Source organism: Nannobrachium achirus (assembly GCF_963921795.1).
Source record: "Nannobrachium achirus genome assembly, chromosome: 3".
Taxonomy (NCBI): Eukaryota; Metazoa; Chordata; class Actinopteri; order Myctophiformes; family Myctophidae; genus Nannobrachium; species Nannobrachium achirus.
In genome coordinates, this window is record NC_137812.1 from 28,324,309 (window position 1) to 28,349,626 (window position 25,318).

The window sequence follows — 25,318 nt, forward strand, 5'->3', positions numbered from 1 at the left end:
GTTTTTCTCGATTTATGAAAGCTTGTGTTGCCAAAAATAAAGAATATGTTTTCCCCGCCACTTTAATCAATACTGTCCTATGATCTGTTCGGAACAATGTCAGCTAAATGCAAGTTACAGGCTATAAATCTTCTAGCTAGTAGCTAGAGACCTTTTTCGTCGATGGTAAAACTCCCCTTTGCGAGTTTTGGTCACAGGGGCTCGTCTGTTGTAACCTCAGCAGCCAATTAAATCCAATGATAATGTGGTGAAAAAAACGTAGTTCCGCAGAGATTAGAGAATCATTCCGATAGGCTACACGTTATTATCTTTTGGCCATATCTTCAGTTATACAAAATAAAACATGAATTGCTTAAGCTGATATAGGCCTATTAACTATAATAATTTCAGTAGACTTTGTGTAGGCTAATGCAATTGTCCATGCATGCCCATACATGTCATTCTGCCTAAAGCAGAGACTGGCCTGTAGTTCAGTGTTTGTCCACTTGGGAGCAGTATTGTATAGGCAAATCATGGACTCAAATTCATGCAACTATGCAGCAGGACTGAACCTTGCCTAAACTTTAGCATACAACAAATAGATTACCTACCTTTTAACCAGTCACCAGATTATAAAGCAGCACATGTTATCACGAATCAATGCTTCTATACAAAATCTAAACAGTCGTTATCAAAAATGTCTATGTTTTAGTAACAGTTTTACTCATTATTCGACAGAACTCCAAAAGACTGCTGGCCAAATGAAATGACTGAACTTGGACATGAAAGTCATGCAGTCATTAGCCATGTTCAGTTTAGAGAGACAGTCCTACGCTATAACACATCCGTCATCCAATGGACATAGGCTATATTCAACCCCATACTTCAGTTCATTAAAGTATAGAGCTAGCCTACTCAAATATTTATCAACTAATTGTAAGTTGTTCAGTCTGATTGATTGATTGATTGATTGATTGATTGATTGATTGATTGATTGATTGATTGATTGATTGATTGATTGATTGGTTGGTTGGTTGGTTGATTGATTGAACACTTTATTAGAAGTTTGCGTAGGAAAAAGGTACAGTTTCATGACAGTAAAGTTCACTGGTACAAGGTCAACTAAAAGGATACATCCAAAAAAGCCTATGACTTGTTTCAATTGAGGTTGAGCTTTTTTTTTTTACTCATATAAGTCAGATTTTTAGGCATACCTTCTACTTTTAAACATAGACCTACTTTATAAAAAAATAAAGTAGTCAGTGCATTTCTGTACACAGAAATACTAGGGCACCTTTACCCCCAAATAAAATATTTTCCAGAAATGTTAAAATAATAGGTAGTTGAAATGGGGTTTAGGTTAATGAATACATGAATACAAATAAGCTATAAGTAGGCCTAGCCTGGCCTATACATATACCAACAAAAAGTATTTAAGTTAAGTAGTACAGTAGGCCAGGCCTACTCATTACTCAGTCAGGATGATGAGTCCAGGAGGCGTCTTGGGGGTGGAGCTCTAATCCATAAATAAACTACAATCATGGCGCTTTGCATGTAACCCAACTGCAAAACGCGTTGACTTTCAAGTAAAATGTTGTACTTGTTTTGTCATATTAGTTATAGTGAAGTTATGGTACGTCGTACGTGCAGTCTATGTTTATGTGCAGTATCTCATAGACTATATGGGGGTGACAATTTATTAAAACGCCTCTAGTCTAGAGTCTAAAACTGCTGCTGTGGTAAAGTTGCTATGTGTGTAGCCTAGCCTGCAGGGGTTAGACCCGGTTAGACCAGGTTCTCCGAGTTTGGGGCAATTTCAAAGTTCATCAAATTACATTTTGTCAATATTTAGTGAGGAGGGAGTTAGTCATTAACTGGCAGAGGGCTTCAGTTGTAGAGTAGCTTTGTGAATTGTGCACTGACTGAGAGAGACTGGGTAGCAAACAGGTGGTCTATCTGTGCAGAATGTTTGGAGTCCGAGGATTTGTGCGAGGTTTGGGTCCACTGTGCAAAGGTGGTGGTGTTCGGTCTGGGCACTCCGTGTTGACCTGGACACGGACCAGAACCCTGAACACGGCGGCTCACACACTGGACATCGGAGGGATCTATCCGCCCATCGCCACTCCGTTCACCGCTAAAGAAGACGTGGACTATGAAAAACTCGAAGAAAACCTGAAGAAATATGCTCAGATACCGTTTAGAGGTAAACAACAGCACGGACAAAGTTGTAGGCTATGCTTAAATATGGGAACATGTCACATTTATTGGACCTTTGGGCTTTAAATCAGAGGTTCTCAAAGTGTGGTTCGGGGACGCTAGGTGGTTACATCACATGCACCCAGAAATTAGATTTGGTTCCATTTGTAGTAGGCTACACTCAGTTTCAGTTATGGGGATTTTCATAAAGAATTGTCATCCTGATTCCCTTGAATCTGGAAGGAGAATACCTCGGTTTTCTGAGGCAATGCATCTTGCAGTGAGTTTGCTTAGGGCCCCAGGAGGCCAAAGTTCAGAGTCAGACCTTCATTCTGCAAAATGAATAGAATCCAAAATTCCCTTCACCAGCGTGTCAGTGTGCGCCTGGTTTATGTCGCCCTCTGGTGGATTATATCTGTTTCAGGACCGGTGCTGGTGGATTATATCTGTTTCAGGACCGGTGCTGTCCACCACTTAAAGGCCCAGTTCACCTCTGGGACAACCAACCAGATCTTATTTTATTGTTGTTTGGGACAAGATCAACACAATCCTGAGTTATTTTTTGTGTTCAATCTGTGTTTTGAGATATTTTAGTATTTCAGCATGAATGATGATGCATTTTGCATCATATGATGCATCATATTATGCAAAATCATAGACCTATATCATATATATTTTCAGATCATATGATCATATGATTGTAATCTATCTGTCAGCAATACTGTGCTTCATATTACATTTGGACACATGAACCACATTTTGTGGGCTACCCTATATACTGGTAAGAACATTTCAAGAAAATCCTAACAATGTAAATAATTATGCACACAAATATATTTGTAAATTGGATATTATATAATATCATTTTTATTAGTTGTTGCTCAGTGTTGTGTACAGGAAAATAGCCGATCTACAAGCTCACAAGCATTGTGAGCCTACAGTTAAAAATGTCTAGGGGGCACGGTGGCGCAGTGGTTAGAGCTTCGCCTCAAAGCTAGAAGGTCCTGGGTTCGACTCCCGCCGGGGGACGCTGTGGGTGCTGGGGGCGTGTTTCTCCCTCCGCGTCATCAGCGCCCGCACCCTAGGTGGGGTCGGCGATAGGGCCTTTCTGTGTGGAGTTTGCATGTTCTCCCCGTGTCTCCTAGGGTTGATACCCTCACAAAAACATGCAGTAATCCTGGTCTCAATAATGCCTCCCCCTGGCCAGCCGGGGCGCCTGATGGAGGGGAAAGCAACTGGTTGGAATAACGTGTTCCTTCCGCGCGCTATGTCCATCCCGGGGAAATCCCCCCTGTCAGGTGAAAAGAAACAACTTGGACTACCCATGCATGAAGTAAGCATGAGGTCAGTCCGTTGTCTCCCCAGGCGCGGCAGAGGGAGAGCAGAGCCCAGGATTACATAGGCAATTGGCACTGGGTGAAAAAATGGGTTGCAAAATCGTGGGATAAAAATTATAGGAAAAAAAAAAAATGTCTAAAAGTACCATTCATAAACTTTTCATGCTAAAATGTTGATGTCCTCACCAATATAGTATACAAACGTGTGTGTGTGTGTGTGTGTGTGTGTGTGTGTGTGTGTGTTTCAGGGCTGGTGGTGCAAGGCTCCAATGGAGAGTACCCCTATCTGTGTGAGGGGGAGAGGGTGGAGGTGGTCCGGCGGGTCAGGCAGTCTTTGCCCGGTGACAAACTGGTTATGGCTGGATCTGGCTGTGAATGTAAGTGTGTGTGTGTGTGTGTGTGTGTGTGTGTGGTAGAATTTGAGAGGACACACTTCTGCTACGCTTCGTGGATTTGTTTTATCACTTCGCTACTCAGTCTGGAAAGCTTCCTATCTCCAAGGGGAGGTAGGACATAGAAAGCGTCTGGAACATATCCGCGGCTTCCGATTGGCCTGTGGTGCGGGGCGCGACAAATACACCAGTGTGTATTGGCTGGCTGATGACGTAGCTACTCTAACCCTACTCTGATTCGTTTAACAACATCCAATCAGCAACAACGTTGCCTACGTCACAAGTGACGTTCAGAAATACGAACTGAATCATGGCCAGACTGAGTGACGAAGTGACAAAACAATAAATAAGGGCCTAAGAGGTTAGGTTTATAAGGGTTGGGGTTGGTGTTGGAGTTATGACTGATTTGTACCTAGTTGCGTGCTGGTGTCATGCATCGAAAATAGCGGATCAAATACAAATATGTAACGTGTGTGTATGTGTGTGCACGCACGCGTGTGTTTTCCCCGGTTTGTGCATTTCCCAAATCGTTTTTGACACAAATAAATAAATATATTTGAAAATAGGGCTTAAGTGGTCAATTGACTTCACCAATCAAACCCATTATATGAACTGTGAAAACTATTTTTCTTCTGCAAGGAAATATCAGTTTATTCTATTGACCACACACATTTTATGTATGCATTTTCAAATGGACCATAAGGGTAATTAATGTCACACAGAAGTTTAATTCTACCTATGAGGGTGGATTCTGCCAATGCTTTTCAATGGGAATGGAGTGGTTTCTTGCCATTCACGTATATCTGCAAGGAACCACTCCATGCCCATTGAAAACCATTTGCAAATTAACACTGAGGATTTTACTATGTAGTGACGAAAAACTGAAGGAGAAAGGTCCAAGAGATGTTATTAAGGGTGGGTAAAAGAAAACAGCGAGAGAGTGCGAAAAAAGAAAAAGAAAAAAGGTAATAAAAATGATGGCTTTGAACTAGGGTTTTTCCACATGGCGGTATTCCCATGTGGAAATAAGGAAGTGTAGCTTTATACATTTTGACATATGGCTGAGACTTATCCGGGGCGACTTAAAATAGCTATGTTTATATCCAAGTAATTTTATGCAAATTACAATGTATCACATTAGGAGAGATGAAGGATAATGGAAAATATCCACTAACACAAATGTTTTCACCCCCAACGCTTGAACCGTTTGTGCACAACAAATTGTTATAATAAAGGAAGCCAGGAGGAAGGTAAACGTATTTGTCACGTTAGTTAATAACATACCAACAATTTTGCCCAATCTTAACTCGGTTACACTTTTCTTCCCATGTGTTTTCTAATGTCGCTTTGGTGGTCTATTTTCTCCACCGCAGCTGTTAGAGAGGTAAACAAATGGTATTTAATCTTGCCCGACCTGAAAATCGTCTGTCGGGTGGAGACCTCCATATGTCCAAAATTGTTACTTTTCCGGATTCAAATGAATAAATGGCTTAAGTAGCAGATCCGCAAGTTCGAAAGGCACGACACGTTTCGAGCTTGTGGATCTACTTTTGTGTGACATTGTAGTTACAGTATGATCAAGTAGGGGCTTTCATTTACGGAAAAAAAACACAAATGTACACAGAGAATGGAAGATAAGAGGTTTAGTTTCTGCCCCGACAGCAATGAAATACATTTTCTCTTTTTGAATGTGTGACACTGCCGCGCAACATAGTACGAAAAGCATCTGTCATTTTAGATTTTTGCGTAGGATATTCAAAAATGGCAGACGTACAAGCTCACAGTGCGTCACTTCATGCCGCACCTCAAGCTTTTATATCTGATTCTTTGTAAAAGCTTTGAAGACATTATGTAGAATCGACCTCCGGTCATAATAATGCCTTAAAGCAGTGGTTCTCAAACAGTGGTCCGGGGACCACCAGTGGTCCTTGAGGGGGTTCCAGGTGATCCACAGCTAATTGATGGAGAGTTGGTAAGATCTTTAACTCTTGAGTGTAAAATTAAACCAAATAGGGGTCCATTTGGTTTCATTTCATGCTCTCAATAGTTAAATTATCATTAAATCTGCATTACTTAACACATTCCCCGCCATTTAACAATACCTTCGTACTCTACCATGCCTCGATCCAGTCTCCATAGACTTCCATGTAATTCATAGTGCACGGATCATGCACACCCATGCCTAGATAATGCACCACGTGTGTCCACATTGCTCACAGCTTTCAAACAAAAAAATCCGAATGGAAATCCGTTCAGGCATTCATGAGATAGAAGCCATTATGTTTTCCTAAAATGTAAACAAAGATGGCTGCCATGTTTGATAGATGGGGTTGCTATGGGGGTTAAACATGCAATTTCGTGATTTCTATAATGCCTACTACATTTTTTGGGGTCAATTTTTTTTTGAAAAAAAATCTTTTTTGAATTTTTTTTTTTTTTTTTCTTCAAAATGGCGGAAATTCTCGGGACTATCGGGCCTGGCAGGGAAAGACATTGAAATAATCTCGGGACTATCGGGCCTGGCATGCAATGAGTTAAAGGTGATACACCATGAAAATTCACTTTTCCTATTTTAAAACCTTTTTTTGGGGTCCCACTAGCACCTTCTATCCTCACAAAGTCCCATTTCTGACCGTTGTGTCTTTCTCTGGTTTTGAGAAGGCGAAGGTTAAAAGTATCCCACGGGTTCTCAAAACAGGCTGTCCAGATTTGCTGCCGATTGTGACGTCATCTGCCGATTGTGACGTCATCACAAAAAAAAAAAAAATCAAAAACATTTTTTTTTTCAAAAAAAAATCTTTTTAAAAAAAAAATTTTTTTTTTCAAAAGGATTTTGGGGGGGGTGGCGCAGTTCAGGCCAAAGGTGGTACTGCAGCTGATATGCTCTGAGAGCCATTCAAAAATGAGAGAGGCTCTCTTTTCAGGAGTGGTAATTTAGCCTCAAACCTTTTGAAAAACGTTTTTGGGACATAAACAATATGACATAAATACTTTTTAAATGCATGGTGTATCACCTTTAATTTACAACAAGTCTACATTTCGATCAATGTTTGCCTGTTGTCTCTCCTATACCACATCAATACAGCATTGAATCTTATCCAACGATAACAAAATATTCTTGGGTCTGAGACTAGAGGGTCATCAAATGGTGGTCCATGGCTCAAATGCCGTATAAATAATGGACCTTGATATGAAAAGGGTTCATATCAAGGTATTGATGTGTGTGTTGGTTCCCTTCCCCCTGTGCTGTGCAGCCACCAGAGCCACGGTCCTCATGACTGAACAGATGGCGGGAGCCGGGGCAGACGCTGTCCTCGTTGTGACGCCGTGCTTCTATAAGGGCAAGATGGACAGCCAGGCTCTGATCCAACACTTCACTAAGGTCGGCTTCTTACGCGCACGAGCATGCGCACGCATCCGCACACGCACACACACACACACACACACACACACACACACACACACACACACACACACACACACGGCTTGTGTGGCGCAGATGTAAAGTCCCTGGTGGGAGGTACTTTTGGTACTCTTAAAACCCTTTCTGGATGGGTACACATTAAAGTGTATGACCCCCTCAGGCCGGGAACACATTTTTGTGTATTACAGTATGTACAGTATGTAGTACAGTAATTTTTGAAAAGATATTTTAAGTTTTTCTATGAAAGCCAAAGGTGTAAGCTTTCAAATAGTTTTGGAATTTCGTTTCTAACTGCTACAGAGGCTGAGTAATACGTTTTCCAGAAAAACTGTGGGTAATTTTCAAATCGAACTTAGGTCTTTAAGGCTTTATTAAAATCTGACATACTGTAGGCCTAAATAGGTTAAGTACATTTTGATTCCAACACTTTCATACTTTTACCCAAGTACATTTTGAATTCCGGACTTTTACTTGTAATAAGAGTGTTTCTACATTGCAGTATTGATGTGAGTACTTTTTTCCGCCACGGCTGTGCTGCAGGTGGCAGACAGCAGCCCGGTGCCGGTGGTTCTGTACAGCGTGCCTGCCAACACGGGCCTGGAGCTGCCAGTGGACGCTGTGGTGCACCTGGCCCAGCACCCCAACATCCTGGGACTCAAGGACAGCGGAGGAGACGTAAGAGAACCCCAACAACACACAACCACTGCCTTCTTTCCAAACCACAGTACAGTGACATGGAGGTAGCGGGGCGGCGATATCATCGCTAGGCCTGTCACAATTATTATATAATAGTCTAATGGCAATTATTTGACATAATGGCAATTATTTGACATAATGGCAATTATTTGACATAATCGCAATTATTTGACATAATCGCAATTATTTTGTCATAATCGTTTACATGTTGAAAAATGTTCATATATTTTTCAAAAATAGTGGAAATAGCAGATCTTATGAGCTTGTAGATCGGCTATTTCCACTAATGTTCCTTTGTAAGTATAAAGTTGTCACTGTGTCAGTATATTTACGTTATGTGTCATATCTGCCATGTGCAACTTCAGGGGGGGGGGGGGGGCACGGCCTTGACTGTTCCAATAATTGACCTGTACATAACTGTTTTTTGGCTATTCTCAGGAATAGCCTTGTGCCATAATTACAGTATGGCTATCACTAACACACAATAATTCAGAATACAGATAAACAGGTTTATGTAAACTTTTGTAAAGTATATATGTTTTTAAAGAACAGAATCAAGCTACAGGCTAGTCATTATGCATTGTTTCAATACGCTGGGGTCCTCTATTTGCCTTGTTAACCAGTCTCTGTCTCTGTCATCAGAGAGAGATCTGGGGTCCTCCAACAGCGGCTTGAATCTGTTAAGCAGCGGTTTGACTGCATTTCTCCTTTTGGCAGCATTTCTCCCTTTAGCAGTTGACCACTGAAGAGGGGTCAACTGTGTCGGGGTGGTAGCGCAGGCCAGTCACTCACATTGGTAACTTTGGGGCTGCCTGTTATTTGTTCTTTCATCTCCTTTGGCTTTGCACCAAAAATATTCCAGGCATGTGGCTTATCCAGTCCTCTGCTCTTAAATTGGAATTCTTTAATTGGAATATTTCCGTTTCCAACACTGCAATCTTCTGAAGCGGTTTTTGATAATCCCCTGTTGAAATGGTAGGGGACATCTTGTATATTGAAAATAGTATATTGAAATACTGCAAAAACAGTCCCAGAAGTTTATAAGTATCCAGGATCCACTCGTAGTTTCTCAAAGAAAATAAAACATGGATATCAGCAGAAGAATGTAAGCATAGGTGAGCATAAGCGAGAGTAAGCAGCGACGCGTCCGCACTGTAAGAGAGCAAGCAAGCAGCATACCAAATGCACATATGGAGATTTGAGTGGATTGATTGATTGATTGATTGATTGATTGATTGAAGAGTTTATTAGCAGTTTGCAATAGAAAAAAGTTGTTTCATGCCAGCACAAATCACTGGTACAAGGTCAACTAAAAGGAGATCCTAGTAAGCTTTACGGTTATTTACACATGAACCACTTTGTGTATCTCATATAACATTGAAAGACAGACGGATAGAACAGAGTACTTTGCATAGGATAACATCAAACATATAATTTTCCGAATGTCTGAGTGAGTGTCTGTCTGTCTGTCTGAAACAGCGTTTCTCCTCAGTGGCTGGAGCAATTGATCTGAAATCGCATCACCATTAGCATATGAACACACCTGACATAACTGTGAAGCCCGTTTGTCACTTTCACAAATCATATGCTGTATATTAGCATTTTTATGGTGTATCTACTATCTATTCTGCATCTAGCATGAGGCATATCTATTCTGCATCTAGCATGAGGCAACATGTTTAACCAGCTCTGTGTGTGTGTGTGTGTGTGTGTGTGTGTGTGTGTGTGTGTGTGTGTGTGTGTGTGTGTGTGTGTGTGTGTGTGTGTGTGTGTGTGTGTGTGTGTGTGTGTGTGTGTGTGTGCAGGCAGGCGGGTGTGTGTGCAGGCGGGTGGGCGGGCGGGCGGGGAGGGGGGGAACACAGTATCTCTGTAGCCATTAAACGAAACGGGTATTTCTTACATTGATGCTCCTACATATTATCATGCAAGCACCAGTTAAAGTTACTTTCCATCCCTCATATACTGTGTGCACAGTGCACATCCCATAACCCACACACTGCACATCATTTCGGAGCTCATATCTTTGAACGGGTAAGAGCTAGTTAACTAGAAAGATGCAACTGGAAATTGCGAGTGTGGTTGCTGACTATATTCTACAGTAAGCTAACTGTCATGTGAAGCTCGACCAATTGATTCCCTATTGATTCCCACTCTCATTGATTCCCTACTGATTCCCACTCCCATTGAATCCCTATTGATTCCCTATTGATTCCCTATCCCTGCCATTTCCAATGGCAGCGGAAAAGTTTCCCTATTGATTCCCTATTCCTGCCATTTCCAATGGCAGCGGAAAAGTTACCCTAGTAATAAATAAAGTTTCCCCAGGACTATAATGTGTTGCCCTGTTGGGCAACCACACTAATTAAAAAAGCAGAAAATAAATAATAATAAAAAACAGGTCAATAAAAACAACAGATGGGGGATTAGTCTATTTACAAGTCACTAGTGTAGCAGACGTCTGAAGGTGACTTTTCAGACTAATTTTGAAGGATGCTGTTGCACTCCTTTAAGGCCTGCAGGAGGGCGTTCCACGTGTTGGTGGTATAGCTGGAGAACGAATTGGTGCCTTTTATAGTGTTAAATCAGGGTTGAACATGATTAGTGGAGCTACCTCTGGTGTTGTGATAGTGGACATCCTTGACATTCTGGAAGTAGGTTGTCAGGTACATGGGTATCTTGGAGGTGTAGTGTATCTTGTACACCAGGCCCATTGCAAGATGCTGTACTCAGTCAGCTACTGTAAGCCACCCTACACTTATGTAGTGATAAGCGGTGAGGTTGGCCCGAGAATGAAGACCAAGCACGACCCTAATCAGTTTGTTCTGGGCTGTTTGGAGCTTTAATTTTTAAGGTTGTCCAAACCAGTGAACAGGTACAAAAAAAACATGGGTGCAAACATTATTCCAGATCCATTCCAGCTGTTCCACACGGCTACATATTTGGTCGAGACTGATGTCTTATTGATGATGCCATATTCTCTGGCAGAGATAAGCTCTCCACTGAGCACCTCGTGGTCTTTCATCTGGGCTGTCTGGTAGTGTTTCAGACCATGTTTCATCTGGGCTGTCTGGTAGTGTTTCAGACCATGTTTCATCTGGGCTGTCTGGTAGTGTTTCAGACCATGTTTCATCTGGGCTGTCTGGTAGTGTTCCATACCATGTTTCTTCAAATGATTTCAGCATCCTCTGTCTGGAGTGTGGATACGCTGCTGATGTTTCTTCAGGTTTCCCAACACATTGAAACTCTTGCCACATTGTTTGCAGTGAAAAGGTTTTTCTCCGGTGTGGATACGCTGGTGTGTCTTCAGGGCACCTGACGCATTGAAACTCTTGCCACATTGTGTACAGTGGAAAGGTCTCACTCCAGTGTGGATACGCTGGTGCATCTTCAGGTCACCCAACTGATTGAATCTCTTGTCACATTGTTTACAATGGAAAGGTCTTTCTCCAGTGTGGATACGCTGGTGTATCCTCAGGCTATCTAACACAGTGAAACTCTTGTCACATTGTGTACAGTGGAAAGGTTTTGCTCCGGTATGGGTACGCAGGTGTGTCTTCAGGTTACTTAACTGACTGAAACTCTTGCCACAATGTTTACAGTGGAAAGGTTTTACTCCGGTATGGGTACGCTGGTGTGTCTTCAGATTACTTAACTGACTGAAACTCTTTGCACATTGTATACAGTGGAAACCCCTGTCACAATGTTTACAGATGTGACCTTTCATTCCTGTGCAAGTCAGCTTCTTCTTCTTTCGTGTCAGCTTACGCCTCTTCACCGCAAACTGAGATAAAGTCTTGGTGAATGTTTGATTATTTGTAGCTCTTGGTTCTTCTGTGTCTCTGTGCTGCTTGCTCATTGTCGAGAGCAGCAGTTCATTGTAAAAGCTGCTGCAATACATGGGATGTAATTGGCCAAGAATTTAAATAAAGATGTGTGACCTTACAATACAGTAAAGGTTACAGCAAGATTAACAATAGAATAGTAAGTCTATGTATCTCTTCTGGAATGATTCCTCTTGTAGACGATAAAGCTTTTAAGCCAGCTGATTTGACGCTTGTGTCGTCACTATGATGTCAGTCCAACTCCAAATATGGAGTTCCATGGCAGTCATCCTATAGGGCATCGCAGTTTAAGCCCCGCCCGTCCTCACTCTGTAGTCTGTACCCGGAAGCATATTCCTCATTAATTTCACCCATAGACATTTCATAAAGTATTTATTTAAACGTCTTTTAAGCCTCTGACAAAGCCACTCGGCTTGTGAGGAATCATGACACTAAACATTTTTTTTTGCATGCAACAATTAATTCGAAAAAAGCTGAAAAAAGGGGCAGGGTACAACAACTTGTACCCTCGTCTTTTGACTAATGGGTGGGTGGGTCCGTAGGCCCTACTAGGTCGGTCGGTGGACCACGGCCCTTGAGGAAGGTTCCCCCAGCAAATGCACATATACTGAATGGAGATCAACATGCACTGATGTCAGACCAAATGCACATATACTGAATGGAGATCAACATGCACTGATGTCAGACCAAATGCACACTGAATGGAGATCAACATGCACTGATGTCAGACCAAATGCACATATATGGAGATTTTAGCTTCAACATGCACCAGACCACTGTTTCCCAAACACTGGGTTGGGACCCATTTGTGGGTCACGGAAAAAAATGTCTTGGTCCATTAATGTTTGGTTTCCAGCATTTTGTTTTTAATTTTTATTATTTGAAACATTTTCAATAAACATTTCCAAAAAAGATTTTTTTTAATGAATTAAAAACTAAATTCAAAGATTTGTTTCAGTAATTTCATGAACAAATCAAAGACAAAGCAAATAAATCCCATAAATTGAAAATAGACGATCGGCAAGCTCACAAGGCGGCGCAAAGTGTCGCGTTGTGAGCTTGTAGATCTGCTTTTTTTCACTAGTTTGGGTCCTGGTCAAACATCTAGTCTCTCTCAACCATTGCACTAGACCCACCCAATGTCAGACCCAACAAAACCTCAGGGTTCCCTCTCAAATGCACATACATGGATTCAAATGCCCCTGTGTTGTTATTTTGATAATTAAACTAGAGATTCGGGGTCACTACACGGCCCTCGCATCTACAGTACGTCACACCGCCAATCTGACTGATATGCCCATATTTGGAGATCTCTGTATCAGTACCTAGTTACTTTTACCACTGGTCGGTACCTGAAGATTTTTGTGTCGTGCAGCAGGGACTGGATGACTCTACTACTAGGCTTCTTGTTTTAATGAGTGATTATGGTTTCGTGTTCACCAAACGTTAGCAAACCTCCTCTGGGTTAGGCAGGATAAGGTTGGTATAACAACAACACGCACTCCCCTCCCTACCTTTTGCTATTATTGAATTTCAATCATGAAAAGTTTTTAAGAAAAACTTTTAGGAGGATTTAGAAGGCATTTTTATAATCGGCCTCAGGTCTAAACGGGTTACAATGTTGTTGTTTGTTTTTTTTTGTTTTTTTTTCTTCTTTTTTTTTTTTAACAAAAGGAAATTGCCTAATAAGATTAGGTGCCGCGCAAGACAGGGCCCTTGGTGTGCAGTGAAAAAAGGAAAACCAGTCAGCAAAAACACGAGGCATTTGTCACATGGGAGAAACACAAACAGGGTACAAAGCTTTAAGCATAAAAAAAAACAACAGTGAGTCCCAGATAAAGATGCAAAAACATAACATTTTCCTTAGATGAACCACTTTATTTTTCCAAGTACAAATTTAGACGTCGTCAGTGTGGCAGAAAATAGACTACAGTGGGTTCAGTGATCCTCAAAGCATGTGGGAACCCTCAGCTGTGTCTTTGAGTGAGTGCAGGGGCGACACAAGGGGGGGAAAAGTGGGACTGAGTTACTAGGGCCCAAGGTGGAGGGGCCTTAATTATTTTATATACATAGATACATAGATAGATACACAAGCTCACAGCGTGGCACCGAGTGCTGCGCTGCGAGCTTGCAGATCTGCTATTTTTGAAAAGGTTGTGAAATTGTGTGCAAATCTTTGAATATTTTTGCTTCTGGGAGGGTCCCTGGAACTAAATATTTTGAGATGGGGGTCAGTGGCCAAATACATATCACATGAAAAGGTTTGAGCACCACTGACATAGAAATATTTGAAATATACAAAGACGATTTTTCAAAAATAGCAGATCTACAAGCTTGCAGCTGTGAGCTTGTATATCTGTTATTTTTCAATAGTTAAAGCACAAAATAATGTGTGCCCAGTCTAAATGGATTAAACCCCCTCCCCCTATGAAGAACATTCATGGGGGGCCCGCAGTGAATCCTTGTACCCAGGGCCCAGAATCTGGGGCGACACCCCTGGTCCCACGTGGTTTCCCTCAACAAGAGGAGCAATCATGACAGTATTGATGTTATTCATTTCTGTATTCATTTTGCACAATGTGGACTTGCTGTTGTTCAACTGAATGGTTAATCTGACCATAAATTCATCGATCTGACTGATATGGCCAAAATATGACAAAATCTGTGTTTTGTTGCGCAGTCGATCCACCATTTTGCATACAAGGCAAGTAGAATAAAGGCAATGAAACATTGAAATGATAATGATGATTATGATACCATCTCTATATACATTTTGGAACTGACAGAAAAGTGCATTCGACCGACGACCCGAAACGAATGCGCATGCGCGACAGCGAGAGAGAGCAAGAGACAGCGAGAGAGAGAGAGAGAGCGAGACACAGAGAGAGAGAGAGAGAGAGAGAGAGAGAGAGAGAGAACTGCCTTGCGCAGTGCGCTGTCATTTCCATGACAAGGATGTGCTGATTGGCTGGTTACATGGGTCACACAGAGTTCACAGTTTTGGATAAGCACAAGAAGCCATTCTCTGATGCTGAAATAATTAAAGAATGCTTGACTTGTTTTATTTGAATATTATTTAAATATTAACATTATTGTTGTCTGTATTTAGAGAGAAGCTTTTTTCTTTAAATCCCACTCCTTTTGGGGTATTCTTATAGGGCTGTTTAAAAGTATTTGAATTGCAAGTTTTATTAAAGTTGCTTTTTCTTTTCTTTCCTTTTTAATTTTTTGTATTTTCTTGACAAATGTTGACTATCCAGTCCACACACATGGATTACTTTTAGCTTTTTCATGGATCCTATAGTAATCCAGCTACAAGTTTAAAAATATTGTGTGTGTTTGTCGAGGCTGCTCCTCGCCTGTCTAGATGTCTCATTCACAGAGCTTTTCGCGTTAACAACGAGGCGAGGGGGGCTAGATAGGAGTGGCGCGTAGCGCCGCGATTTTCTAGTTACATTACTTTGTGTGTGTGCATTTAAAGAGCCAGGAGAATCAATTGGAACCATAATGGTCAATTAACAATTAGAAGGAGACTACCCATCCAGGTGATCTGGAATCATTCATAAATATAGCTGTAATTGATGCAGATAATATCAGAAAACATCAAAAAATACTTTTTTAACCAATGTAAATGGTGGATCAGCAATCTCACAGTAAACATGATAAAAAATAAACCGATGTTCCCCAGCATTCAAGTGTAAATCTAAAAATTATGTTCTGGTGGGTTGTGTATCAATAGCAGTAAATACTGTGCATTTAAGGTATAGTTCATAATCAAAAGAACAAACATTCATTCAGTTATGCCACATGGAAGCGCAATAACACGGGCATCAAATAATAAAAAAAGGACATGCTTGATCTTAACAACTGACACTGTTTTCTGGTAAATTAAACATAGTGGTATTGCATTTGCACGAGATGGTAAAATGAAAGCTAAAGCATCCGTCCATTTTGGGTTCAAGGTTCAAGGTTGTACTTTATTGTTACGTCTTTGTCTTTGTACAGGTACATAAGAGTAAAATTTGTTTTTGTTTGGCATCCCTTCAGACAATGCAGTCGTATATCAAAAAACAATATAATAACAGCAAACCACATCTAAAAATAATAATAATAATCTAAAAAGGTGTAAATAATAGTAAGACGTAAAGTGACGGTTCTTGCCATCAACTTTTCGGCGCTTGCTGATGCTCAACTTGCACGTATGCTGCTGCTCTGAATGAGTGCATCCCTTCCTGGATGATTATTCATGTAATAGTGATGTAATTGTTTTTTTTGTTTTTTTTATGATTCATTAATTGATTGGTGGGCCAGTCAAAATTGTGCCATGGGCCGGAAGTGGCCCGTGGGCCTGAGTTTGAGTATCACTGCTGTACACTATATTGTAATGTTGCTTTCAGGCATAAAACTATTATCTCCATATTATTTATTTTTCGTAGATTAACACCCTAGTTCATCATTCATACTACAGCGTCACGCTAATTAAAGAACCAAAAATAGCAGATGTGCAAGCATGAAACTGTGCGAAGCGACGTGTTTCTGAGCTCCTCGATTTGTTATTTTTGAATTTGAATCCTGAAAAGTAACAGATTTGGACATGAGGTTTCCACCCGACAGAGACGATATACTATTACTACTAATATAACAAGAAGGAGAATAAAATAATAAAAAGAACATAGTGGAATAGTACAATAGAATATAATGAGCCAAATACATGAATATGCATCACTGCTGATTTTGAAAAGGACTCTAAAATGAAAAGCCATGAAAATATTATTACATTACACTGGGGTAATAATTCCTCATTAAGGCCCTTAGGAGATACGGTTTGCTAAGTAAATATCCAATAAGCTTCCCTTCTCTTCAATAGTACTGTAAGCAGGGGTGTCTCAACTCTCAACCAATTCTGGGCCCTGGGTACAAGGAATCACTGCGGGCCCCCCATGAATGTTCTTCATAGGGGGACGGGGTTTAAGCCATTTAGACTGAGAACGCATTATTTTGTGCTTCAACTATAGAAAAATAGCAGATATACAAGCTCACTGCGAGCTTGTAGATCTGCTATTTTTGAAAAATCGTAAAAAGATTGTGCAAGTTCTTTTGAAAAACCTACTGTATGTTTCTATGTCAGTGGTGCTCAAACCTTTTCATTTGAAGGACCCCCAAAATGATATGTATTTGGCCACGGACCCCCATCTCAAAATATGTAGTTCCAGGGACCCCCCGGAAGCAAAATTTGAGTTACAAATGTTTGCTTAAAAATATTCAAAGATATGCACACATTTTCACGACTTTTCAAAAATAGCAGATCTACAAGCTTGCAGCGCTGTGAGCTTGTATATCTGCTATTTTTCAATAGCTAAAGGATAGTATAGAATACTTTTGGGCCCTAGTAACTCAGTCCCACTTTTCCCCCCCTTGTGACGCCCCTGGTCACGTTCTCCGCCTCTTGAATGTTAGCGAGACCTTCTCAAAGCCACAAAACCAGAGGGAGGATATGTCATGTTTCATCTCATTAAAATGCACAGCTAGAGGGTAATCCCTATCGTTTCTGGAAATTGCACTTTTATGCTGGCTATTTGTAATCATATAAATCACTGGTTCTCAATGTTGGGCCCGGGGACCACCATGGGTCTAAATGGAACTTTTACGGGTCGATAATGCCGAAGAGTGGCACATGGAATCAAATAATGGCGGTTCATCTGTATACATTTTATGATGTAAACATGGATTAAGTTTCCACAAAACTGCAACATTAGGACTAATGTTATACTGTATACAGTACTTCTAATGTTACATACTGTACTTCTTTCATTCTTTTATGAATTATTGCTGTCTCACACTGGGAGAAACATAATTTCTAATGCTGCTTGCAGACAGAAAAATGAATGACTAATAAAGCAATTGACTACCTTGACACACACACACACACACACACACACACAAATACACACTAATATCTACTGCATGTAGTTCATAATTGTAATGTTTCATTGCCATTTCTTTAGTTTACTTCCTTGCAGGGCAGGAATTTCATGGAGGCCATGAAGGCCATGGCCGCCGTTGCCCCTCAGTTTGGCCTTGTGCCCCTCAAACCAATGGCATGACCTGAGGCCACAGTGGCCTTAATGCCCCATCTGACTGTACCACTTTCTCCTCTGTCTCTTTCTGATCAATATGTAGACAGTAGACACCAGTGTCTCTTTCTTGTCATGTAGACACCAGTGTCTTTTGTTGAGATGCTGAAATCTTAACTCCCCCTTCTTTAAACAATCAGTGACTTCGATTGGTGCAGGGCTGAGCATGGATCAGATTGTAAATACCATCATTTATCTATTTCACTGCAGATTAAATCGTGTTTTATTTGATGGCCTTCCTGCCCTGGCATTTGGCCTTTGTGCCCTCAAAAAATGGTCAACACCAAGGTCAAGTGGCCTTGCCCCTAAAATGCTGAAATTCCAGGCCTGCTTCCTTGTATTTAAAATGGTGGATCGACCGTGCCCGCTAAACATTTTGATGTCATCAATCAATTCATGGTCAGTATCATCCATTCAACTGAACAACAGCAAGTCCACATTGTGCAAAAATGAATACAGAAATAAATAAGGTCAATACTGTAAGATTGCTCCTCTTGTGGGAAACCATGTGGGACTCGCTCAAAGACTCAGCTGGCCGTTGGTTGGCACCGGAGGGAGGGGAGGCTTATATTCTTGTTTTTCTTTCTGGAAACATTATTCGAGTGGTCTCTGGGGCTAAAGCAGGGGTCTTCAACAGGGGGTCCGGGACCCCTAGGGGGTCCTCAGAGATACTACACGGGGGGTGTGCCAAATCTTTGTGTGATATGATCATGTTTTTCACATTAACCATTTGTACCCTAGCATCCTTATTCTGAGTGGAGCATTAGCCAAAAATAGCAGATCTACAAGCTTACAACGCCTCGCAGCTTGTAGATTGGCTATTTTTGGAAAAGAGGTGTGTTGACGGAAAAGAAGAGCAGACTGAGTATTTGACAGTTCAAGTGGTTAAATGTCTGAAAATACACATTAGGCCTACTCCAACATTACAGTGCTGTCAAACAAGTCTAAGTTGTCTAAGAAATCTATGAACATTTTTAATCTGCAAAGTTTTATACAATATTTAGAGGGGGTCCCTGCTTCATCTCTCTCTCAGCTAAGGGGTCCTTGGACTGAAAACGTTGAAGACCCCTGGGCTAAAGCAAAAACCTGCAACCCCTCCCCAGTCAGAGTTTGAACTACAGACTTGCTCCTCCAGACGTGAAAGATCTGGAGGGGGACCAAATGTACCAATTTCAATAATCTTTCTTTATACTGCCCTTCATTTGTGATCCAAAATGATCTAGAAATGCCCAAGTTTAAAACCCCAAAACACAATTACCCATTACTTTCCAATCAAAATGAACAAGCTACTGTTTGCTGATGATCTCTGGGTTTTGGGTTTATTGTATCCAAACAGTTGAAGAAAGTCTTGAGCTTTGGAAAATATGGAATTTTTGAAGATCTGCGAAGTGAATCTGTGAAGAGCGTATCCAGGGTTTTGAAAAATGTTGTGAAATGTCAGTGTTCTGAACTTGGCTTCAAAATCATAGTGGAAAACTGTAATTAATGCTAAACGACCACAGTTATACAGTAAGTAATGAGTTGTCCACCACCTGGGTAGTTCGCCACCTGGGTGGACGGCAGTGCGTGCCACTCTGTTTTTGCACAGGTGACAAATATAGTATACCGGTATCATCGCTGTCGGGCAGAAACCTTGTATCTCCATATAAATCAATGTCCTGCTCATCATACAGTGTTGCACAAAATCAGCAAGAATATCAGATCAACGAGCTCACAATGCATCGCATCGCAATAAGTCTAAATATTGACACTCTAATAACTAGTAAGTTAGTTACTTTATTGACACAATTGCATTGGGTCGAAAACACATTAATGAAAATGTTAAAAGGTACAATACATTAACATGTATAATACACAACATTCCTTGGCTCATTCATCGGGAGCTTTCTTTGCTGCATTGGAACAGAGGTTCTATTTTCTGAAAAGTACCAGTTTTGGACATGCAGTACAAGGTTTTCACCTGACAGCGGTGATAATACATACAGTATATTAGGAGCAGAGACCAGCGGGAGCTCTTATTATAACCCAGCTGCCTGAGTGATTGATCAATTACAGGCCCTGTGTGTTTTGTGAAATGACTGATCGGTGGATTGACTGACGCCAGGTGGTTAAAAATAAATCCTCCCATAAGTAACAGTGATGGACGGTGAAACTGAGAGTCGCTCCCCACGGAATGTCATCTCCGCAGCTAAGGAAAAGTGGGGAGGGGGAGAGGGGGAGAGGGAGGGGGGGTTTGGTTCAGGGAAAAGGGAATTATCTTACATTCCCTTTGAACATTTCAACATTTCAGGTTTATTTGGATATAGCGCTTCATATCCAGATTGACAAAAGAGAATGCGAAAGGCAAACAAAATAGTGAGGGGAATGAATTTTTCATGAGCTCTCCCCATCCTCCTTTCGCTTTTCTTTTTGAAGTTGCCTCTTCTCACTTCTCTCTGGGGGCTCCTCTCTCTCTCTCCTCTCTCTCTCTCTCTCTCTCTCTCTCCACACAGCTCACTCTCTCCCTGACTCTCCCCTCCTCCATTTAGGATGCAGAGTAGAAGATCGCCTATACTGAAACCCCAGACTCATGTGAATTTGGGACTGTTGTTGGTTCAGTTATTTGGTTTCTAAGTTCTCTTTTACTCTTAAAGCAGAATTCACGCTTTGAGGCATGCACACATATGCTTGACAAAAATAGTATGAAGTATTTTCAAGTGAAAAAGACACGTCAACGGGGTATATGCGTCAACGTATGAATTAAGCCTCGGTGACAGCCTCCCCCAGAGAGTAAAATATTAGCCCTGACAGCAGGGAGGAGTGACGAGGATGAAGCGAACAAACATTTGAGTAAGATGAAACGTTTTTTTTCTTTTGTCTTACATTTCTCCCTCTCTCTCTCTTTGTTTCTCTGTGTTTTACCCATTCCTCAGATCACACGGATCGGCCTGATTATACACAAAACCAAAGCGCAGGATTTCCAGGTTCTGGCTGGCTCAGCGGGGTTCCTCATGGCTGCCTATTGTGTCGGTAAGAAAGAAACCTCTTGGATATAGAGGAATCCACACACTGGGATGAAGGTTGAACTCACATTGTCAAAGTTAAAGATCAAAGGTTAGTGCGCCTTTAGCACATTGACTATGACTCACGGTATACTCCCAACCGTTTTCAAAGGATACTTTTTTTTGTTTTGTTTGTGCGTTATAGTTAGGGAATTTTAATAAAACCCTGGGAATAAATTCCTTACCAAACAATTTCTTCACCAATGTGTTCGTAAAGGTGTCTAGTAACATATCTAACAAAGATTGAAATTCAACATCCCTAGCAAAATATTTGACAGCTATAGTAATTCTGGGTCTCATTCACTTATACACTATACTATAATGGAAAAAATCACTCCCAAAAATATGCTTTAAGTAGCATGTTAGTGGTCTAACTAGGTGTTTTTAATTATTCTGAATCCATTGCAAGCATTTGTTTTGCACGAAAAACATTCATTGGGCCAAAATCAGATGCAAAAGAACGATGGTTTAGTGATGAGTCATCACTTTTCACAAGGTGTATGGGGTCCATTTTTGGCCGAAGGAATGTTTTTCGTGCAAAACAAATGCTTGCAATGGATTCAGAACAATTAAAAACACCTAGTTAGACCGCTCACATCCCACTTAAAGCATATTTTTGGGAGTGATTTCTTCCCTTATAGTACAGTGTATAGTAGAATTACCCTAGCTTTCAAACATTTTGCTAGGGATGTTGAATTTTAATCTTTGTTAGATATGTTACTAGACACCTTTACGAACACATTGGTGAAGAAATTGTTTGGTAAGGAATTTATTCCCAGATTTGACAGATATTCTGCTAACTTTCCCTGACTATTACCCGTCAGTGCCCATTGAGATTGGCAGATTTCACCCTGTTTTTTTCATCACACTCTCGTCACTTCGTCTGCTGACCTAACTCAGCAACGAAATAAACAAAAATAAAAAGGCACTAACAGTAGTTAGGCCTGTTATTTCATCACTTGGCCTTTTGATGTTGTCGATATTTGTGAGGGTCCAAAGACAAATAAATACCAGTGCAGAAAGGCCATCAAATAAAACGATGATCTTCAGTCCACCGAATTAAATTAGTTGGGTGTATTAGATCTATTAGATTATACTCATTGGTGAATTGCATAAGCAAAAAGATTATTTGAATGAGGCAAAACCGAAGTAATAGTTTGATGTTTGATGTACCAGCTAGATTTTTTTCAAATCAATCCGCCCTCTAAATAACTGTGCCATAATGTAGATTAGAATATTGGATCACGTACTGTACTGTATGTTAAGTTCAAAGTCTCTGAAGTAGATTTTTCGAACACCTCAGAGATTCTGCCTCGCTTACCAACCCAGTGTGAGTGGTTTAAAGAGGCCGTCTGGGGAAACAGAAGGTCCCCGGTTCGCATCCTGGCCCCCGGTCCACGCGCCGGAGGCGTCCCTTAGCAAGGCACTTAACCCCTTAACTGCTCCCTGAGGCGATGCCCCCATAGCGCCCACAGCTGCTCCTGATACTTAGGATGGGTTAAATGCAGATATCACATGTATCACATGATGTACCACATACCGTAAAGGAGTGCGGACCGTATGATTACTATTAGTATTATTATTATGAATATTTGATGTGGTGAAGAAGATGAAACATTGCGTGAGAATTGCACAACGCGCGCCGCTCCGTTGCAGCGGAACACAAGCATGAGATTTCGAGCGCGATGTGATATGATATGGGTTCCTCCTCATAAGTGCCTGCTTGCTATGTCAGCCACGTACGGTTACACCATAAGCACGGGTTAGATAACACTTTTGGGGATAGGCATCGATACGATGCTCAGGAACTTAATCCATTTAGGCCTAGAGTTATTGAATACTTTAACTATTGAAAAATAGCAGATATACAAGATCACAGCGCGCTGCAAGCTTGTAGATCTGCTATTTTTGAAAAAGTCGTGAAAATGTGCAGATCTTTGAATATATTTATTTTTAAAGTGAACGTTTGTAACTCACATTTCCCTTCTGGGGGGTCCCTGGAACTGAATATTTTGAGATCGGGGTCCATCGCCAAATACATATCATTTTGGGGGTCCTTCACATGAAAAAGTTTGAGAACCACTGACATAGAAACATAGGTTTTTTTTTTTAAACGTAGAAGGATTCAAAAGACACTTATAGAATCGGGTCAATTTCACGATTTTTCAAAAATAGCAGATCTACAAGCTCGCAGCGCGGCACTCGGTGCCGCGCTGTGAGCTTTTATATCTGCTATTTTTCAATGGTTAAAGTATAAAATAATGCGTACCCGTTCTAAATGGCTTAATGAGTCATGTTCTGTGCCTCACAGCCCTGTCAAAGACACGGCCTCTCCTGTCTCACATCATGTGCACGGCACGCATATACGCGTCCGTGCTTTTACATACACGCACGCACGCAGAGCTCTCTCTGATCTCTGCTCCCTGGTGTGTTCTCGTTTCCATGACATGGAATATGAGAGTTGTGTGTATGTGTGTGTGCACGTGTGTGCGTGCGTGCAGGGGAGGGCTAAGTGACTGACACAGCTACTGCATCGAGGTGATCTGCATAAAGGTTGAGTAGCAACAACGCCCCACACTGAACGACTGATATTAACATGTTCAAGATGTCGGTGTGAAGTTGGCGTGCGCAGTACATGTGTGCATGCGATGCGAGTGCGTTTGATCAGGCTTTGATGTCCCAGGGTGTGCAATCTCAGAACTCCCCCTATATCCCCCAAGGAGTGGGGGGGGGGGGGGGGGTCTACCTGTCACTCAGAAGAACTTCCAATTTCAAAACCAAGGAACTTCAGAGCTGTCACTGGAGATGAGGCAAGAGTAGAGGAGGAGGAGCTCTCTCTTTAGACTGTCCATCGCTAAAGTTAATGTGGGCTCCGGCCCGAGCCAAAGCTGCCTGGCAGCCATTTGATCTGTGTGCAGAGTACAGGCCAAGATGCCCTTGTGGAATCGCATAGCATTTTTCAAACGATCATCAGTCGCCACTGGTTTGCTGTGCTGGCAAACTGCGCGGACGGAGGCCAGTGGGGGAAGTGTTATGTATCTGCAGTCATCATTTTCTCTCACCAGACAATGTCATCCTACTGTGAGAGGAAACGCTCACGTTGTTTTCTCTCCAAACGATCGGATATACAGTACACACATTTTTTTACTTACAGTATATTGTTGTTGTCGGGCAGAAACCCATATTTTAACTTGTTTTTAATGCCTTGATCATACTACAGTGTCGCACAGAAGTATCAAAAGTATATGTACTGTATGGCTGCCAGAACATCATCATTCTACACGTTGTGCTAATTGTTTATGAAACACAGCACCAGTGTGTGGTGGGCTCCCTTCACCCTGTTTCACAAATTACAGATTTGATTAACAAATGTTTTTCTATGAATTTATTTTTGATTTAATCCATGATCTACAGGTGCAGTGGTCTTTGGGTGTGTGTGTGTGTGTGTGTGTGTGTGTGTGTGTGTGTGTGTGTGTGTGTGTGTGTGTGTGTGTGTGTGTGTGTGTGTGTGTGTGTGTGTGTGTGTGTGTGTGTGTGTGTGTGTGTGTGTGTGTGTGTGTGTGCTGGCTAACCTGTAGTTCTTGTATCTGTACAGGTGCAGTGGGTGGTGTGTGTGTGTGTGCGTGCGTGCTAACCTGTAGTTCTTGTATGTCTACAGGTGCAGTGGGTGGTGTGTGTGCGCTGGCCAACGTGCTGGGCAGAGAGGTGTGTGAACTGGAGCGTCTGTGTGTGTCCGGCCGCTGGGAGGAGGCCAGAACGCTGCAGCAGCGACTCATTGAGCCTAACGCCGCCGTGAGTACTCTGTGAATAGAATGTTGTCCAATCCGTATGGTAGAGTATGTTAATACCCTGTTATGTTGTCCAATCCATATGGTAGAGTATGTTAACTAAACTCATTGACTGCGTATGGTGAGCTATATAAGATCGTCCGTTATGCCTATGAGGAGTATGACGAGCTGTCAATATGCTTTAATCGATATAAAACAATTAAAATATGATCACCAATCCGCCATTATTTCTTCCAGCTAGAGTCCGGACTACCCGTTGAAACCGGATATGAATGTTCCAAGACCGGAAACAGGGGGCGGAACCCCCTGTATCCTGTCTCCGAACGCATTCACTTCCTTGTGCAGCGTGCATTCAGGCAACATGCAGCGTGAATTCAGACACAATCACGATTGGAACATTTTTTGTTGCTTACCACGGCATGATCGTAGAGCGAACGCGATCGTGCACGCACGCGCCCACGTTAAAGGTAAACAAAATGCTGGCAGTTT

General features: G+C 41.6%; 2 protein-coding genes across 2 annotated transcripts in view; both read left to right on the forward strand.

The window, feature by feature from the left end:
* Positions 1-25,318, forward strand: part of LOC308282154 (uncharacterized protein) — a 313,805-nt gene that overhangs the window by 184,711 nt on the left and 103,776 nt on the right. The gene's annotated exons all lie outside the window — the stretch shown is intronic.
* hoga1 (4-hydroxy-2-oxoglutarate aldolase 1) overlaps positions 1,883-25,318 on the forward strand; it is a 28,840-nt gene continuing 5,404 nt past the window's right edge. Inside the window, exons 1-6 of the mRNA XM_080722255.1 lie at positions 1,883-2,182; positions 3,761-3,889; positions 7,159-7,286; positions 7,869-8,003; positions 20,913-21,009; positions 24,700-24,833. Coding sequence (XP_080578381.1) covers positions 1,945-2,182; positions 3,761-3,889; positions 7,159-7,286; positions 7,869-8,003; positions 20,913-21,009; positions 24,700-24,833 — 861 coding nt within the window. The 5' untranslated portion in view covers positions 1,883-1,944. The remainder of the gene's footprint in view (positions 2,183-3,760; positions 3,890-7,158; positions 7,287-7,868; positions 8,004-20,912; positions 21,010-24,699; positions 24,834-25,318) is intronic.